At 45.8% G+C, this 15,743-nt stretch overlaps 1 protein-coding gene across 1 annotated transcript in view; it reads right to left on the bottom strand.

The window, feature by feature from the left end:
* Window positions 1–1,034: 1,034 nt before the first annotated feature.
* Window positions 1,035–15,743, bottom strand: part of LOC310705203 (retinal guanylyl cyclase 2-like) — a 37,214-nt gene continuing 22,505 nt past the window's right edge. Inside the window, exons 10-13 of the mRNA XM_083499764.1 lie at window positions 15,469–15,567; window positions 6,056–6,150; window positions 2,495–2,580; window positions 1,035–1,134 (exon numbers count right to left, since the gene is read on the bottom strand). Of these exons, the coding sequence (XP_083355890.1) occupies window positions 1,041–1,134; window positions 2,495–2,580; window positions 6,056–6,150; window positions 15,469–15,567 (374 nt within the window). The 3' untranslated portion in view covers window positions 1,035–1,040. The remainder of the gene's footprint in view (window positions 1,135–2,494; window positions 2,581–6,055; window positions 6,151–15,468; window positions 15,568–15,743) is intronic.

Here is a 15,743-nt window from a genome sequence, read left to right as displayed (position 1 = left end):
TGAAGCAAAGTTCTTAACCCGAGGTACTATTTCTGGGTTAGCGGAGTCTGTAACCTGAAGCGTATGTAACCTGAAGTGTATGTAACCCGAGGTACCACTGTACACTCTTTATATAATATGAAATCTATGAAATCACATAAACAGAAAACTTGTGAATCTCTGAAAGACACAAAATATGCACTCTTAATGGATTCTCTTGAAAACATAAAACCAAATAAACATAAGTCTTATAAGTCTCTGAAAGTCTTTGAAGACTATGCAAGTCTCTGAAAGAAGCAATGTATCAGATTCCTATCTGGTGAAAAGCAGGCTGTAATGATTTGCTTATCGCGTCCAACGCTGCCAAAGTAGTTCGCAAACAGACGTTGTGAACAGTGATTCCGGATATACCCACTGTTTCATGGAATTCTTCTTCAGCACAGCAGAAGGATACAGAAAGGCTTCATAAACCCATCTATATGGTGAATGGAAAAGTCTAACAACAATTGCTATGGAGCAGTGGTCACAAAGAGAATCCATTAAGAGTGCATATTTTGTGACTTTCAGAGATTCATAAGTTTTCTGCTTATGTGATTTCATATATTTCATATTATATAAAGAGTGTATATTGATATCGTATCATTGTATTTGGTCATCGTGTTGCCTGGGATATCACTGACTATTGTTTGCAACACAGGGGTTACATGGGCTGGAAAGCTGAGATGAGGAGGAAGCAACTGATTTGCCGCAACGCTTTGCAAGATGTGGGATCGGACCCTGGACCCCTATGCCCCCTATGCGATGCCATCTAGCTCAAACTCCTGCAATGCCGGAATCACAACTAAAACCGCATCATTTCCCCAGCCCAGGAATCCTAAATATTGCCACGGGGCTAGAATCCTGCACACAGATTTCCATGCTGGTTCCATCCAGACCTTTCTCAGCAGCAAAACCGAAGCAGGCACAGAGGCGGTGGCCCGGATCGTGGCGATCAGCCACGGCTTTAAAAGAAACAGAATTTACCGCTATTTCCCCGCAGTTCTTCTTTGCCTTCTGTCTCTTCAGGATTGTTTGTGGAGCTTGTTCGTGGACTTTCTCTTGGAATCCCTCAAGGCGGCTTTGATTTCTTGAGTCACCGTGTCCTGCCATGGCTGGCTGTAAAAGATGAGCGGCAAATAGGAGACCACCTCTGGGGGGGGGGGCAATAAGGACTTTGCTGAGCTGAATCTCATTCGCTCCCCATGCCCAGAGCAACCCGCCCTAGTATAAAAACCTGCTTGCACAATCAACAGTCAGAACCTCCAGTCCTGAGATAACAGGAATTTATGTGCTTTGTTTTGGAAGGTTTATGAGCTGTTTCATCCAAGGGTTGCCAACATGGCGCCAATGGCAGGGCCAATGGTGGCCACATACCGCCCTGTAGTAATGAGCTTTCACTCTCTGGGAAAGTACATAGAGCTGAAGGAGGAAGTTGGAAGAACGGCGCTCTTCCCTACTTCCTCTTGCACCTCTATGGGCTTCTCAAGGCTCGGATTCATTCTAAGGGATCTGACTTTTGCCCACATTCCTTGGAAAAGTGAAGTATGTTGTTTCCACACATATTTTTGTGGCTCCCTGATCAGGAAGAGAGGGTGTCGCCCACAGATTTCTCTTTTTGTTAAGCGCTTTGAGGGGTTTCGTTTGCTTGTTTACAATGTATAAATGTTAATAAATAAAAAATAAATATTTTGCTCATTCCAGGACTACCTTTGAAGGTGACCCGGAAACTACAACTATTCAAGAATGCAGCAGCTAGACTGGTGACTGGGAGCGGCCGCCAAGACCATATAACACCAGTCTTGAAAGACCTACATTGGCTCCCAGTACGTTTCTGAGCACAATTCAAAGTGTTGGTGTTGACCTTTAAAGCCCTAAACGGCCTCGGACCAGTATACCTGAAGGAGCGTCTCCACCCCCATCGTTCTGCCCGGACGCTGAGGTCCAGCGCCGAAGGCCTTCTGGCGGCTCCTTCATTGCAAGAAGTGAGGTTACAGGGAACCAGGCAGAGGGCCTTCTTGGTAGTGGTGCCCACCCTGTGGAACGCCCTCCCATCAGATGTCAAAGAGAAAAATAACTACCTGACTTTTAGAAGACATCTGAATTCAGCCCTGTTTAGGGAAGTTTTAAAAGTTTGATGTTTTATTGTATTTTTAATATTCTGTTTTGAGCCACCCGGAGGTCTGTTCTTAACCTGAAACTGTTCTCAACCTGAGGTACCACTTTAGCTAATGGGGCCTCCTGTTGCCGCCGCGGCGCTGCTGCGCGATTTCTGTTCTCATGCTGAAGCAAAGTTCTTAACCTGAGGTACTATTTCTGGGTTAGAGGAGTCTGTAACCTGAAGCGTCTGCAACCTGAAGCATCTGCAACCTGAAGTGTCTGTAACCCGAGGTACCACTGTGAATTTGTGTGTGTGTGTGTGTGTGTGTGTGTGTGTGTTGTTGTTGTTGTTGTTGTTAAAGCCCACAACTGTACTCACCCTGGTTTCACTTCAGGAGGACGTGGTAATGGTTTGGTGAAGCCCTTCTTTCCTACCAGCCAATAGGTTTCTTCCAACCCTTTGCCCTACAAGCATGGAAAAGGGAGACCATCAAAAACTCACTGGAAAGGTCAGTGCAATTTTGCAAATAATAACCAGAAGTCTTCCGACTGGGAAGTGCAGATGTGTTCAGCCCAGCAAAGTAATTGCACAAGGACAACAAAACCTGCATGTGCAGCAGAATTTCCCCCAGTCCCCCTGTATACCCGGGAACCCCCAAAATCTGCAGATCTGCCCTGGGGGTTCCCCAACCCTCCAGATCAGATTTGGAGAAGTGCAGAAGGAGGAAGAGGAAGAGGGCACCTTGTGTGGTGCATAAAAGGTAAAGGGTAAAGGGACCGCTGACCATTAGGTCCAGTCGTGGCCGACTCTGGGGTTGTGGCACTCATCTTGCTTTATTGGCCGAGGGAGCTGGCATACAGCTTCCGGGTCATGTGGCCAGCATGACTAAGGCGCTTCTGGCGAACCAGAGCAGTGCATGGAAATGCCGTTTACCTTCCCGCCGGAGTGGTACCTATCTATCTACTTGCACTTTGACGTGCTTTCAAACTGCTAGGTTGGCAGGAGCAGGGGCTGGGCAACGGGAGCTCACCCCGTCGCAGGGATTCGAACCGCCGACCTTCTGATCTGCAAGTCCTAGGCTCTGTGGTTTAACCTACAGTGCCACCCAGGTCCCTGTGTGGTGCATAGGAAGGGACAAGTCCATCAATTTCACTTTCTTTGAGATCCCCATTTCTACATCCGTCTGCATAATTTTTTAAGCCATCGTGAAAATTCATCAACCTTTTAGTGCAAATTTCCCCTGGCATAAATACGTTTCTGTGCAATTTGGCCCAAGAGACCCGTTTTTGCAAAGCCATTTCCCCATATTATACGTTATGTTCACTATTAGATGCATTTTTAAAATAATAATTTATTATTTATACCCCGCCCATCTGGCTGGGTTTCCCCAGCCACTCTGGGCGGCTTCCAACCAAATATTAAAAACAATACAGCACACTGGCATGTGCATTTTTGCACACATTATCTGGCTGGAGAACTGCTTTGCAAAATTCGGAGAAGTGTGACTTTCAAAGAACGGCTGTGTTTTGGTTCAGGTATCATTTCGGCAAGCAAAATATTCAGTAGGCTGGTCTTCAAATGCAAACTGAATTGAATTTCTCCTCCATCCTGAGTGGAATGAGTCGTTCCACTTGTACACTTCGGGCTGAGCAGCCTTCCCTCCACCAGGTGACCTGCAGATGTCTTGGACTAAGATCCAGTTTCCCCTGCTTCTCCTTACATCTCATTTAAAGATCTCTGAGAGATCTGCATTGGCTCCCAGTACGTTTCCAAGCACAATTCAAAGTGTTGGTGCTGACCTTTAAAACCCTAAACGGCCTCGGTCCAGTATATCTGAAGGAGCGTCTCCACCTCCATCCTTCTGCCCGGACACTGAGGTCCAGCTCTGAGGGCCTTCTGGCGATTCCCTCATTGTGAGAGGTGAGGTTACAGGGAACCAGACTGAGGGCCTTCTCGGTGGTGGCGCCCACCCTGTGGAACACCCTCCCTTCAGATGTGAAGGAAATAAGCAGCTATCCTATCTTTAAAAGACATCTGAAGGTAGCCCTGTTCAGGGAAGTTTTTAATATTTAACACTGTACTGTTTTTAACACTTGATTGGGAGCCACCCAGAGTGGCTGGGGAAACTCAGCCAGATGGGCGGGGTATAAATAAATTATTATTATTATTATTATTTTTATTATTATTATTATTATTATTATTATTATATTAAAGCTGATCTCTACCAGTCCAAGGACCTTTCGGTCCACCAAGCTGAGTGTTGCCTCCTGGCTGGCAGAAGCGCCTCCTGGTTCTCCAACAAAGCTTTTCCCCATCATCTGCTTTCTAAGACCATCTAACACAGCCTTTCTCAAGTTGAACTACAACTACCATCACCCCTAGCTAGCAAGGCCAGAGCTCAGGAATGATGGGAGTTGTAGTCCAACAACATCTGGGGACCCACAGGTTGAGAACCGCTGAGAACCCGAGAAGCTGGAGATTGAACCTGAGACCTCCTCGGTCCTTTTGCCTGGGGTTCCATACATCCAGAATTCCCCAGACTTATCCAGGATTTATCTGTCGGAAACGGTGCGTGGGCGGAATTTCCTAAAATCGGTAAAAATGTCTGGGGAAACCCGGGCGTATGGCAAAGCATATCAGAAGTGTTGGTTTTTGGAGCGAATTTCCTAAAATGAAATGAACCTTCTGCATTCACAGCAGATGTCCTGTCTCCAACCTGTGGCCATTCTCTATTTTTGATGGTTGGTGTTTGTGCAGATGAACAAAGGAAACTGCCTTCTAATAGAATCAGCCTAGAGCATAGCTGTCAACTTTCAGATTTGAAAATAAGGGATCAGCAGCCTCCCCTGTCCCGGGAACAGTCTATGGGCTATCTAACAATCCGGGATAGCAGCGGGAAGCAGCGGGAAACGGCGCTGGAATAAGGGGAAAGGTAAAGGTAAAGGGACCCCTGACCATTAGGTCCAGTTGTGGCCGACTCTGGGGTTTCAGCACTTATCTCGCTTTACTGGCTGAGGGAGCCAGCATACAGCTTCCGGGTCATGTGGCCAGCATGACTAAGCCGCTTCTGGCGAACCAGAGCATCGCATGGAAACACCGTTTACCTTCCCGCTGGAGCAGTACCTATTTATCTACTTGCACTTTGGCGTGCTTTCGAACTGATAGGTTGGCAGGAGCAGGGACCGAGCAACGGGAGCTCACCCCGTTGCAGGGATTTGAACTGCCGACCTTCTGATTGGCAAGCCCTAGGCTCAGTGGTTTAGACCACAGCGCCTCCTGCGTCCCATCCATACTTGTCTACTCAGGGGTAAAACAAACTAGGCTCTGTGGTTTAACCCACAGCAGGAATTTCCCGCAAAAAACGGGAAGGTTGACAGGGATGTTCTAGAGTCAGCCTACACCAGGGGTCAGCAAACGTTTTCAGCAGGGGGGCGGTCCATTGTCCCTCAGACCATGTGATGGGCCGGGCTATATTTTTTTGGGGGAGGGGGGATGAACAAATTCCTAATCCCCACAAATAACCCAGAGATGCATTTTAAATAAAAGCACACATTTTACTCATGTAAAAACACCAGACAGGCCCCACAAATAACTTAGAGATGCATTTGAAATAAAAGGACACATTCTACTCATGGAAAAACACACTGATTCCCGGACCGTCCGCGGGCTGGATTGAGAAGGCGATTGGGCTGGATCTGGCCCCCGGGCCTTAGTTTGCCTACCCATGGCCTACACTGACTAGAAGCATCTCTCCAGGGTGTTGGGCAGGGAATATGCGCAACCCTACCTGCTAAGCATATGTTCCGTCACTGAGCTACGGCCCCTCGTTGCTCTATCACTCCCCTGAAAGTGAAAATGTTGTCTTTGGCGAACTAAGAGGGTTGGCCAGGAGACAAGATCCTTACAGCCAGATGTCTCCGTCCAGCTCAGATTCCTTACCTTCAGCTCCGTCTTCCCCCTGAATTCTACTTTATAACCTTCGTTTAGGCTCCTCAGGGTTTTCATGGTGCTTCGGCTGATGTGGATTCTGTACGCTGCCATTTTTATTTTTTAAAAAAAGAGGGAAAAGGAAGAAAAGTTTCAACCTCAGATCTTTGTCATGTTTCCAAGTGTTGGAGTCCACCTGTCAGGGCCGGCCCACCCATCAACCTCGCTGAGGCAGTCGCGTCAGGCGGCAGGTTGGCAAAAGCTGTGTGGGGTGGCAGATCTGGAAAGAGAGGGGCGTCCCTCACATGTCTTTGCTGCGCCTTCTTTGGCTGAGGAAAGGAACCACCGCCATCTTAAAGGTAAAGGGACTCCTGACCATGAGGTCCAGTCATGGCTGACTTTGGGGTTGCGGCGTTCATCTCGCTTTATTGGCCGAGGGAGCCGGTGTACAGCTTCCGGGTCATGTGGCCAGCAGGACTAAGCCGCTGCTGGCGAACCAGAGCAGCACACGGAAACGCCGTTTACCTTCCCGCTGGAGTGGTACCTATTTATCTACTTGAACTTTGAGGTGTTTTTGAACGGCTAGGTTGGCAGGAGCAGGGACTGAGAAATGGGAGCTCACCCCGTCGCGGGGATTCAAACCGCCGACCTTCTGATCAGCAAGCCCTAGGCTCTGTGGTTTTACCCACAGTCTCCCCCTAATGGGGAAGGTTCCTCCACCAACTCAGAAAGAGCCCACCTGCCCGGGCAATGACATACCACATATGAAAAAAACACAATCTTTTTATATGCAACAAGAGTTGCCAGGGTAGTGATTGCTACTAAATGGAAATCTCAGGACATACCAACCAAGGAAGAGTGGATTTGTAAATAAAGTGAGTATATAGAATTGGCAAACTTAACTTCGATTGTAAGATATCGATCAAATCAATAGTTAAGAATGGAGTGGAAGTATTTCAAAGGTTATACGTCAAAATATTGTTCTAAAAGTGACACGTTAGTAGGCTTAGAATAAAAAGTGTAAGCCGTAACAAAACAAAGAAAGTAGAAAAAATCAGAATTTAACAAAAATAATTTATTATAGAATGCAAGGGGGGAAAGGCAGAAAGAAATATGCAGAAGTTGAATTGCTGTGGAGGGAAGTGGAGGGTGAGTGGTGGGTTTTATAATTAAGTGTATAATTATGCAGCTGTTGCAATTTAGATATTATATTTTATGTGAGGGAATCATTGGGAATGTTGGTTATTATGTATATACGTTAAGTTTCAATAAAGATCTTTGAAAAAAAAAATTTAAAGGAAGAGCCCCTGCCCACCGAGAATTGTAACCTCCTCCTCTCCTTCTCTGAAGGCCCCTGAGGAGAACACCACTTGCCACTTGGGATGACCAAGGCCGCCGCTGCCATGGCTGCTCCTTTCCACCCTCTGTTTTCATACCCCTGAACTGTACCCAAAAAAACGGGACATCCCTTTTTTCGCGCGAGATCTTGGCACCCAAAATGGCCACCGCAGCCTTGGCCCCCCCAAAAAAGCTTTTTTTCAGGGCCACAATCTTGTATGGGGTAACATGACTGTTATGTACTGAGTTGAATAGGATCCAAAATGCAGCAGTCTGATTGGTCCTAGAACAATAGGATTCAGAATGCAGCAGTCGGATTGGCCCTAGAAAATTGGATCCAGAATGCAGCAGTCTGATTGGTCCTAGAACAATAGGATTCAGAATGCAGCAGTCGGATTGGTCCTAGAACAATAGGATTCAGAATGCAGCAGTCTGATTGGTCCTAGAACAATCGGATTCAGAATGCAGCAGTCGGATTGGCCCTAGAAAATTGGATCCAGAATGCAGCAGTCTGATTGGTCCTAGAACAATAGGATTCAGAATGCAGCAGTCGGATTGGTCCTAGAACAATGCAGTAGTATGATTGGTCCTAAAACAATAGGATTCAGAATGCAGCAGTCTGATTGGTCCTAGAACAATAGGATTCAGAATGCAGCAGTCGGATTGGTCCTAGAACAATAGGATTCAGAATGCAGCAGTCGGATTGGTCCTAGAACAATAGGATCCAGAATGCAGCAGTCGGATTGGTCCACAGGAGCCACCCAATCCAGCTCCAGGTGGAAGTAAATCCACAACCTGATTGGCCTACAGGAGAATCCCTGAATTAGCCAATCACGTGGGGCCCATTGTGTAAATAATGTATATAAAGCAGACATTCTGGGGGAACTTCCATTCCTCCTCACCACTATGAGCTGAATAACGAGCCTGAAATCCACTCTCAACTCCGAGTATATTTCAATGACTTCTGCAGGCGTGCTGCCCAGGAAGATGGCGTCCTGGTTTTTATCTGTGACGTGTTGAAGGGTTTGCTTTTCTCTCTCTTCCCTCCTGCTTTCAGCATGCAACTGCTTCCCTGGGCTGCCTCCAGTCACCTCAGCTGGCGACAGAGGAGGCAGGGACGCCATATTGTTTTGCCTCGTGGCAAAATGCCTTGGGCTGGCCCTGCCGTTGGTGCCTGTTTTCGAAAAGCGCCAATAGAGGTGGGGCAGGAATTAGTAGGAACTTCAGAAGCTGCCATTGACCGAGTCAGACCATTGCTCAATCTCTCTCACTGCTGCCTGCACTGACCGGCAGAGGCTCTCTAGGATTTTGGGCGTGGAAACTTTATCATCACTTCCTGGGGTTGCTAGGGAAGGAATCTGGGGCCTTCTGCAGAAAAGCAGGTGTTCCACCACTGATTTATGTAGGTCTTTCCCCATCCAAGAGAGGCCTAATCTATCTCTGAGGACGTTCCACTGGCAGGAAGAGCTGCTTATTCAATCATTCAGACAGGCCTTTGGCCAATGGGTTGAAATGTGTTTAAAAAATTGGTTTTAACATCGTTTTTATGCATTGATTTAATCACTTTGTTTCCCCAACTTCCTCCCCAAGGAGCCTAGAATGGCCAACAGCCAGAGAACAATACAATTACAATACAATGAAAATATTCAAAACATTCTAAAGCAGTTAAACTACACACATACCCCCACAGCTAATTATTGCAGCTCACTGGGAACGTTTTTCGATTCTCCTGGAGTGATCTACATCAATTATACATAAGAACACAAAGAGAGCCTGCGGGATCAGGCCAATGGTCCATCTATACCAAGATAAAAGCACACCAAACGGCCTCGGTCCAGAATATCTGAAGGAGCGTCTTCACCTCCATCGTTCTACCCGGACACTGAGGTCCAGCGCCGAGGGCCTTCTGGCGGTTCCCTCACTGCGAAAAGCCAAATTACAGGGAACCAGGCAGAGGGCCTTCTCGGTAGTGGCACCCGCCCTGTGGAACGCCCTCCCATCAGATGTCAAAGAGAACAACAACTACCAGACTTTTAGAAGACATCTGAAGGCAGCCCTGTTTAGGGAAGCTTTTAATGTTTGATGTATCACAGTATTTTAATATTCTTTTGGAAGCCGCCCAGAGTGGCTGGGGAAACCCAGCCAGATGGGCAGGGTATAAATAATAAATTATTATTATTATTATTACACCAAGAACTGAGGCCAATATAAGTTTCAGTAGTGGGAGTGGTCAATACTCGCAAATCAATAGTCGATTGTAACAAAAACTAATCCATTCAAAAGGCCTTGCATGAGAATGTTTTCAGTACAGTGGCACCTCGGTTTTCGAACAGTTTAGTTCACGAACAACTTGGAACCCAAATGCTGCAAAACCGGAAGTAGGTGTTCTGGTTTTCAAACTTTTTTTTTTTGGAAGTTGAATGTTCTCCATTTTGAGTCCCCCCTGTGTTTCCTGTTGCGCTGCTAATTTGAATCCCCCCATTGTAATTCAAGCCTTCCGTTTCCGAATGCAGTGTTCTGAGGTGATATTTAGAGCTTATATTTGGTGCTTTTGTTTTTGCTATTTATTTTGCGTCTTTTGTTTTGAGGCTTTTTCAGTTAATTTGTTTTTGTGACTGTGTGGATCCCAGTTCAGTTGCTGACTGATTGATTGATTGATTGATTGACTGATTGTGTGACCGCGGGAATGGATAAAAGCCTCCCCCCTGTTGGTTTCTGCTTTCCTTCACTGTGCAGCGAAAGGGCTTGTCACAAGACAGGTGTTTACATTCCACAGTCTGTACTGTTGGAGTTTCTCACGGGAAAGGGAGGCTGGATGTGACGTACACTGGTTTCCTGTTTTTCACTGTGTGATTCTCTCCGAGCTGTTGAGGAGAGAGGATGCATTTTTCTGCTCCGGCAGAGGCAAGATGTCTTTCTGTAATATACCAGCTTTGAACATGTAAATAATAAAGCAACTTTGAGTATGCAGCACGTACTCCTCATCCTTCCGCTGGGCACGGGACTCTGCTTTAAATCAACATGTGGTTATGGGCTCCAGAAGTCGAATCGGAGTGCCGGCAAAGGATCGGAAAGCAGAGGGACAGATCAGATCGGAATCTGCTCTGCGCGTAAAAGTGATTGATGAGGTATGTGCTACTGCTCCGGGCAGCCTGCCAGCTTCTAGTTAATTGCTTTATGGCTGGACTTTGAACTTTTAAAGCCGTTTTGCCAGGAACAGGCAAAAGGCTCCCAGGCACAAGTCACTATGCTGGGGAAATCGAAAGTAACTTTTAAGTGCGCTTTTGGAATAAAGCAGCTGCAGCAGTGACGCAGCAAGATTTAAAGCAGCATATATGACGCTGAAGGCTAATGCCAGAGTCATGATGGCCCTTCAGGATGCTTGTGGGATTCCTAAGCTCCACAAGAAAAACTACCACGACTGGGTTCTGTATGCAGAGGCAATTCTGCGGAAAGAGGGTTTGTTTGAGGTGATTACAGACACCCCCCCAGTTCCAGTTACAGATGCATGGGAAGCTAAAGATTCCAAAGCAAGGGGAACTCTTACATTGATAGTATCCCCAGAAGAGCTCTGTCTATTGCGTGATAAGACCTCAGCCAAAGAAATTTGGGACGCTTTGAGAGAGGCTCACTTAAGGACAGAAGCTGGATCTACTATGTTTTACTTTAACAAGCTGCATAATATGGCTCTTGCTGAAGGTGGAGATGTGTGTTTACATCTGATGGAGATGCAAAATCTGAGACATGAGCTGCAACAGAGAGGACTCAACTTTCCAGAGGCTGTGTATTCTTTCATGATACTACAATCTTTGGGTTCAGGTTGGGAGTCTGTTGCAACCCAGATTGCTGTGCAGCCAACCGCTCAGCTGACAGTGGACTATGTAACTGCCGTGATATTGAACGAAGCAGATCGCCGGGGTGCTAGCTGCATGGGCAAGGGGGAGTCTTCACAGACGTCATCCCATAGTGCAGTGGAACCACCAGATGGCGCCAAAGCTTTGAAGGCAGTGAAATGCTACTCGTGTGGACGTCTAGGCCATATGAAGAGGGAATGCAGATATCCCAGGGCCAAGACAGAGCAGCGCAGCGAAAGCTCATCGCGTGGAAAAGGCCGAGGCAAAGGCAAAGGTCCGGTGTCTAGGACAACGCAGCACAAGGCTATGGTTTCACGCTTCACTCCAAAGGTTGCAGAGGTCCAGAAGACGTCTAGATCTTTCTTCGTTGTTGATTCAGCGGCAACTCACCACATGTGCAACGATAAGAGACTGTTTGTGTCTTTTACACCGCAGGAAGGTGCGATTCACCAGGCGGATGACCACACTATTCCCAGTAAAGGCTACGGAACTGTTGTTCTTCACAGTTTGGACTTATCGATACAGAATGTGCTTTACGTGCCAGACGCCAAACATAATCTCCTCAGTGTTGGACAGCTGAATGAGCAGAACATTGACGTGTCCTTCAAGAACAAGAAGTGCATCATCACAAAGAAAAATGATTATGTATTGCATGCTGAATATGTTGATCGTTTGTTTGTTTTGTATTATGATGATGTTGTGCAGGATGACACTTGTTGCATTGCAGGTTCTAACAAAAGTTTGCATGCAGAATGTATTCATGATTTTCACCGAAAATTTGGTCATTTGCATTTTGAGGCAGTATCTAAAATGCCTGCCTTGGTTGAAGGTATGACTATTAAACCCTGCAGGTACCACATGAAGTGCAAAGCATGCGCAGCAAACAAGGTGAAAATGGCTGCGAAAGGTAAGGTGTCTAGTAGGCAAGCTACAGAACCATACCAGGTTGTTCATGCAGATTTGGTTGGACCACTAGCGCCCTCTTTGGGTGGCAATAGGTACTTCATGGTTCTCATTGATGCATTTTCTAGATATATTTTTGTGTATAATCTCAAGCAGAAATCAGAGGCTTTTCCTAGGTTCAAGGAATTCTGTGCTTGGTTGGAAAATGTGCATGGTAAGAAGATAAAGACTCTTTTCAGTGATCGCGGGGGAGAATTCACTTCTCAGCAGTTTGAAGCTTTTCTGACTGAGAAAGGAATTCAACACGATTTGTCTAGTCCTCGCTCGCCATGGCAGAATGGACTTGCGGAACGGGCAAATCAGACATTGCTTCAAGGGTTAAAAACCTTGCTGCATGATGCCAATCTTCCAGAGAGTTATTGGGCCGAAGCTCTCTCATGTTTTGTTTACAGTTACAATCGCAGGTTATCTTCAGCGATTGGTTGTACCCCCTATGAGAAGATGTTTGGCAAGAAGCCATACATCAAACACATGAAGATTTTTGGTTCTGACATGTGGGTTCACTCACCACAAAACTCCAAGTTAGACAAGCGTGGATTGCATGGTATCTTTCTAGGTTATCAGAAAGGGTCTTACAGAATAATGATGACTGACTCTAAGACAATTAAGCTCACGAGAAGTGTTGAGTACAATGCAAAGTGGGGGGAGAATGTGGGAATTTTCCAATGTTATCCTGATGACGGTGATGAGACTGAGGATAGTCAAAAGCAACCACAACAACCCACTGATGAAGGTTCTGAGTCTGAATCCGAAACTGAATCGGGTGATTCAGAGGATTTCAAGAGTGCGAAAGCCTCTATGCGACCCTCTGAAAGCTCTGATCAGGAATTGGAGGAACCATTGTTCACAATAGGTCGTTTTTCTCCTAAGAAGGAAGAGGAGAGTGTTGAAGACTTAAGGCTAATTCGTAGGTCACAGAGAGCCACAAAAGGCAAACCTCCAAAGAGATTTGCTGATGAATTTGCTACGATAGCAGTAACAGCTGTTAAAAGCTCCAAGAAGGTATTTGAACCTTCAAGTTTCCAAGAAATCCAGGGTTTGGATTCAAAGGAAGCTGAGCCATGGTTAAATGCCATGAAGGCTGAGCTTGATTCCTTAGAAAGGAACAGAACATGGGAACTAGTTCCAGTAGTTCCAGGAATGAAACTGCTTGGAAGCAGATGGGTCTTCAAAGCGAAGACAGATCAAAATGGCAAGATAGTCAGACACAAAGCCAGATTGGTAGCCAGAGGTTTTGCACAGGTACCAGGTGAAGACTATCACGAGACCTACTCACCCACAGTGAGATATGAAAGCATTAGGCTTATGCTCAAGCTAGCTGCAGAGGAAAATCTACACATAAGTCACCATGATATTAATACAGCTTTTCTGTACGGATCTCTGGATGAATCACTTTATATGCTTCCACCTGATGGCGTACAGGTAAAACAGGGATTTGTTTGTGCTCTGAAAAAATCCCTTTATGGTCTCAAACAAAGTGCACGGTGTTGGCACACAAAACTCACTGAAGTATTGTTTTCTCTAGGTTTTCAGCAAGGGAAAGCTGATCCATGTGTATTTGTCAAAGAGGAGGGGCAAAAGAAACTGTACTGTTTGTTTTATGTTGATGATTTATTATTCTTTTGGAAAGATGTCGCAATGTACAATAACACCCTAGCTCAACTGAAAGAGCACTTTGACATGAAAGATCTTGGTGAGGTAAACAACTACCTATCTCTGGAAATAGAGAAAGATCAAGATGGTAACATTCTAGTACACCAGTCACGGAAAATTACTGATGTGTTAAGTAAACTAAACCTGATGGATGCTAACCCTGTAGACACACCAATGACAACAGGTTATCAGGTAGATGACACTGAAGAAGCATTTTCTGACACTACACTGTACAGAAGTGTGCTAGGCAAGCTAAACTTCATTGCCAGATGTTCAAGACCAGACATTGCTGTTAGCTGTAATTTGCTAAGCAGACAAGTCAACAATCCTAGTGTCAAGGATTGGAAAGCTCTGAAACGCATAGCGCGGTATATGAAAGGCACTATGCATTACAGACTGAGACTTAACAATCAGAAGTCTGGTGGTCTTGAGATATTTGCAGATGCAAGTTTTGGGAGTGACACTACAGACAGGAAAAGTACATCTGGAGTTTGCTACATGTACAATCAGGGTCTGTTTGATTGGTCATGCAAGAAGCAAACAACAGTTAGCTTAAGTACTTGTGAAGCTGAACTGAACGCACTGTCTTATTCACTTAAGGATTGTGAATGGTTAGTACAATTGTGCAAAGATATGAAAATTCCTGTCAAATGTCCAATCCAGGTTTACCAGGACAACAAAGCATGTTTGGCTTTGCTGAAATCTGAAGGTTGTAAGCAAAGCACGAAACACTTGCAATTAAAGTTGCAGCATGCTAGGGAATGTATTCAGAAGGGACTCGTAACGGTGTCCTATATGCCAGGTAATGAAATTCCTGCTGATGTATTGTCCAAGATTGTATCAAGGGATCAACACTGTACCTATGTGCAGAAGTTGGGTTTGTACTGATATTGTACGAACACGCTGCCCAGTGATGTTCACAGAAAGGGGGAGGATGTTGGTTTCTGCTTTCCTTCACTGTGCAGCGAAAGGGCTTGTCACAAGACAGGTGTTTACATTCCACAGTCTGTACTGTTGGAGTTTCTCACGGGAAAGGGAGGCTGGATGTGACGTACACTGGTTTCCTGTTTTTCACTGTGTGATTCTCTCCGAGCTGTTGAGGAGAGAGGATGCATTTTTCTGCTCCGGCAGAGGCAAGATGTCTTTCTGTAATATACCAGCTTTGAACATGTAAATAATAAAGCAACTTTGAGTATGCAGCACGTACTCCTCATCCTTCCGCTGGGCACGGGACTCTGCTTTAAATCAACACCCCCCCCAGACAAACAATGACTATCATCAGTGCAGGTAAGAAATTATCATCATCATCATCTACAATACTGCTTAATTTATTTTATAGTACAGTACATTGATTATACTTTCATTTTAAGGAGCAATGGTCTCGTTAGATAGTAAAATCAATGTTGAATTGCTGTTTTAGGGCTTGCTTTTAAAAGGTTGGAACGGATTAATCCATTTTGCATTGCTTTCTATGGAAAAGCACGCCTTGGCTTTGGAACGCTTTGGTTTTGGAACGGACTTCCAGAAAAAGATTAAGTTTGAGAACCAAGGGACCACTGTGCTTGTGGCCTAGCCAGCATTTGCTAAAAAAAAAAAAAAAAAACCAAGAAGACTTACGCAACCCGGTGGACTCTATCCGCGAAGCTGTATTCACCGTGTCCCCAAAGAGACAGTAGCGTGGCATAGTGAGACCCACCACCCCAGCAGCGCAAGGACCTAGAAAACAGAAATGCATTGGGTGAAGGTGGAATGGATATGAGCTGCACCAGATATTGAAACACAGGAACCCTTAGTCCATCTAGCTTTCTAATGCCAACACTGACCGGCAGAGGCTCTCCCTGGTTTCAGACATGGGCACTGGTGCCAATTCTATGGGCAGAGGTGTCCCTCAA

The sequence above is a fragment of the Podarcis liolepis genome (assembly GCF_965112155.1).
Source record: "Podarcis liolepis genome assembly, chromosome: 4".
NCBI lineage: Eukaryota > Metazoa > Chordata > Lepidosauria > Squamata > Lacertidae > Podarcis > Podarcis liolepis.
The sequence above is the reverse complement of the archived record's forward strand: the minus strand, read 5'-3'. Positions and strand labels throughout refer to the sequence as shown.